The following is a 3,264-nucleotide window of genomic DNA, read 5'->3' as shown; positions in this document are numbered from 1 at the left end:
TGTTGTGTATATATAAAATAATATGTGTATATTTAGATATAATGTGTAATATATGATGATATAAAATAGTTTGAAGACTTTAATGTAATGGCAGAAAAGATACTTTCCTTATATATTTTTTTTTTTTGACTGGCTCTGTTAAATATGTAAAAGTATAAGAATATTAAGTGAATCTTTCTTGTTTTGATGTTTAAATGAGCTTATTGAATTCTTGTTTTATAAGTTGTTGTGCTTGGCCAAACAAAGTTTAAACAGTCCACCATCTCGGTCACCATCAGTTTTATGTATAACACTAGCAATTTAGCATCGGAGTCAAACTGAAACCTGCTGTGGTTTGATAAATACTAAATCTATCAAAACATATACCTCACTGAGAAAGTTGTTTCAGTACATTTAGATGTATGTTTATATGTGTTTGAAATGCAAGCTGCCTGTAACGAGGAGTGATTGACGAGAGACGAGCGGATCCATATGCGAGCTTTTATTTGGATGAGACAAAGACATGGTCGTACAGGCAAGGTCGAGACGGGAGCAAACAGGAATGACACAGGCAGACGGAGAGAATAATCCAGAAGACAAGAGCGATAATCCAAGGCAGGCGGCTAGACAGACGTAAACGATAGAGCAGGCGAGAGTCAAAAAACACGGGAACCAGAAACCAGGAAACGCTAACAAAACAACAATTCAATCTAACAATCCGTGACTAGCATGGAAAGTCCGGGGCTTTTATAGTGCCGCTGATTGGTCGTGAGTAAAGTGCAATGGCTGATGGGGAATGTAGTCCAGGGGTGTAGAACAACAGTCTGTGTGTAATGATGGGGTGAAAGTGACATCTGGTGGTGAGCGGTCCACAGAGCACCAACCAGATTCGTGACATAGCCCCCCCCCAAGGAGCGGCTTCCAGACGCTCGAAGGAAACGACAGTCCAGGGGAGCGGTGGGGAGGGAGCGAGACAGGGCGAGGGTTGGGGGGCCAGGCCCCTGCGGAGGACCCGGTGATTGAGGCAGGACCGGCAGAGCAGGAACCCTCCAGGGCGGAGCTGGAGGCGGAGCAGGCGACGCGAAAGCCCTCCAGGGCGGAGCTGGAGGCGGGGCAGGCGACGCAGGAGCCCTCCAGGGCGGAGCAGGAGATGCAGGCACCCTCCAGGGCGGAGCCGGAGACAGAGCGTGAGGCACGGGCGCCCTCCAGGGTGGAGCAGGAGGCCCCTCCGACCAGGGGCGGAGCAGGAGATGCAGGCACCCTCCAGGGTGGAGCAGGAGGCGGAGCAGGAGGGGGAGAAGGCGCAGCAACCTCCCAGGCGGAACAGGAACCAGGAGGCGGAGCGTCCAGGGGGAGCGGTCTGGGACCTGGGGAAAGCAGAGATAGAGGAGACAGACAGAGTAGGGAGAGAAGCAGAGAGCTTGTAGGGGGGCGCCACCTCCAAGGGAGGATCCACAGTCACGGCTGGCACCTCTGGAGGCATTGGCGCAGCTTCTCTGACCAAGGGGAACTCTGGAACAGGCTTGTGACCAGACGGGAGCTGGGGCGGAGCAGGAAACCGCGTTATGGCCTGGGACCTGGAAACAGCAGAGACAGAGGAGGTAGAAAGAGTATGGGGAGAAGCAGAGAGTCTGTAGAGGGACGCCGCCTCCATGGGAGGATCCACAGCCAAAGCTGACACCTCAGGAGGCATTGGCGCGGCTTCTCCGACTGGTGAGGCCTCTGGGTCTGTCTCCTGGTCAGACGGGAGCTCTGGAGCAGGCTTGAGATCAGACAGGAGCTCAGGATCAGGCTTGAGATCAGACGGGACCTCTGGCGCAGACTTGAGACCGGACGAGACCTCTGGAGCAGACTTGAGATCAGACGTGATCTCAGGGGCGGACTTATGAACAGACATGACCTCAGGGGCACAGTGTGCAGCCCATACACACCAGATGGCAACCGCCATTAAAGGAAGAGCAGCAGCGGGAGGTTGTGGTGGGTCCAGTGCACCAGCTATCATGATAGGCCGTGATTGTGGGATATCAGACGAGGCATGGCACGGCTCTGGAAGGTCAGACGAGACGTGACTTGGCTCTGGACGAATAGACGAGACATGACGAGGCACTGGGAGGTCTGATGAAACATGGAGAGGCTCTGGACCGCCAGGCGGGACGTGACTTGACTCAGAGCGGTCAGACGAGACATGGCGAGGCTCTAGACAGATAGACGAGACGTGACGGGGCTCTGGAGGGTCAGACGAGGGCGTGACGGGGCTCTGGAGGGTCAGACGAAGCGTGGCTTGACTCTGAGCGGTCAGACGAGGCGTGGCTTGACTCTGGGCCGTCAGGCGGGGCGTGGCTTGACTCTGGGCCGTCAGGCGGGGCGTGGCTTGACTCTGGGCCGTCAGGCGGGGCGTGACTTGACTCTGGGCCGTCAGGCGGGGCGTGACTTGACTCTGGGCCGTCAGGCGGGGCGTGACTTGACTCTGGGCCGTCAGGCGGGGCGTGGCTTGACTCTGGGCCGTCAGGCGGGGCGTGACTTTGGCTCATGAAGAACAACTGGAACATGACTTGACTTGGCTGTGACTTGACTTGACTTAGTAGAAACAGCAGCTGGTGGCAGGTTCAGAAGAGGCAGACACGGACTGACCGGTGAATAACCTGGCTGATGTGGCAACAGCAGGCGCTTGGCTGGGCTGATGAAGAACAGCAGGCGCTGGCTGGGCTGGCATGGCGTTTGACCGGCGCTGGCTGGGCTGACCCTGGGGTTAGCAGGCGCTGGCTGAAGGCTGCCATTTTAACTGGCCATACAGCCATGATCTTAATCCAGCAAGTGGGCCATCATGCGTGGCAGCCATCTTGAGATGTGCAGACTGACTTGACTCAGGAATGATGGCTGTGACTTTGACTGGAACTTGGAAGCTGGACTGACTCGTGCAGCTGGACTGAAAACTCAACGTGAACAGGCTGGGCTGGACTGAGATGCTGGACTGGGCTGTGGCTGGACTGACTTGGCGTTAGCTGGCACTGGCTGTAGCCATCTTGTGCAGTGACTCTGGCGCAACAGCAGCTTGCAGTGACTCTGGCGTGGCAGCCATCTTCTGCAGTAACCTGGCTTGGCAGCCATCTTGAACAGTGGATGTGGCGTGACAGCCATCTTGTGCAGTGGCTTGACTCAGGAACAACAGCTGTAGCGTGCTTGGCTCGGAATGAACAACTGTGACTTGACGACTGAGACAGAACGGCAGCTGTGTCTTGACTTGAGCCAGGGGTAGTAGCTTGACATGAAGGAAACACAGCTTTA

At 55.3% G+C, this 3,264-nt stretch overlaps 1 protein-coding gene across 1 annotated transcript; it reads right to left on the bottom strand.

The window, feature by feature from the left end:
* Positions 1–1,290: 1,290 nt before the first annotated feature.
* Positions 1,291–2,193, bottom strand: LOC127161226 (uncharacterized; the record flags this gene model as incomplete). Its single annotated transcript, XM_051103869.1, has 2 exons — positions 1,880–2,193; positions 1,291–1,849 (listed from the first exon to the last, which is right to left on the bottom strand). Coding segments are annotated over exons 1-2 (661 nt in total), but the record flags the coding sequence as incomplete, so codon positions are not given.
* Positions 2,194–3,264: the final 1,071 nt, after the last annotated feature.

Source organism: Labeo rohita, unplaced genomic scaffold, assembly GCF_022985175.1.
Source record: "Labeo rohita strain BAU-BD-2019 unplaced genomic scaffold, IGBB_LRoh.1.0 scaffold_594, whole genome shotgun sequence".
Lineage (NCBI taxonomy): Eukaryota > Metazoa > Chordata > Actinopteri > Cypriniformes > Cyprinidae > Labeo > Labeo rohita.
The sequence above is the reverse complement of the archived record's forward strand: the minus strand, read 5'-3'. Positions and strand labels throughout refer to the sequence as shown.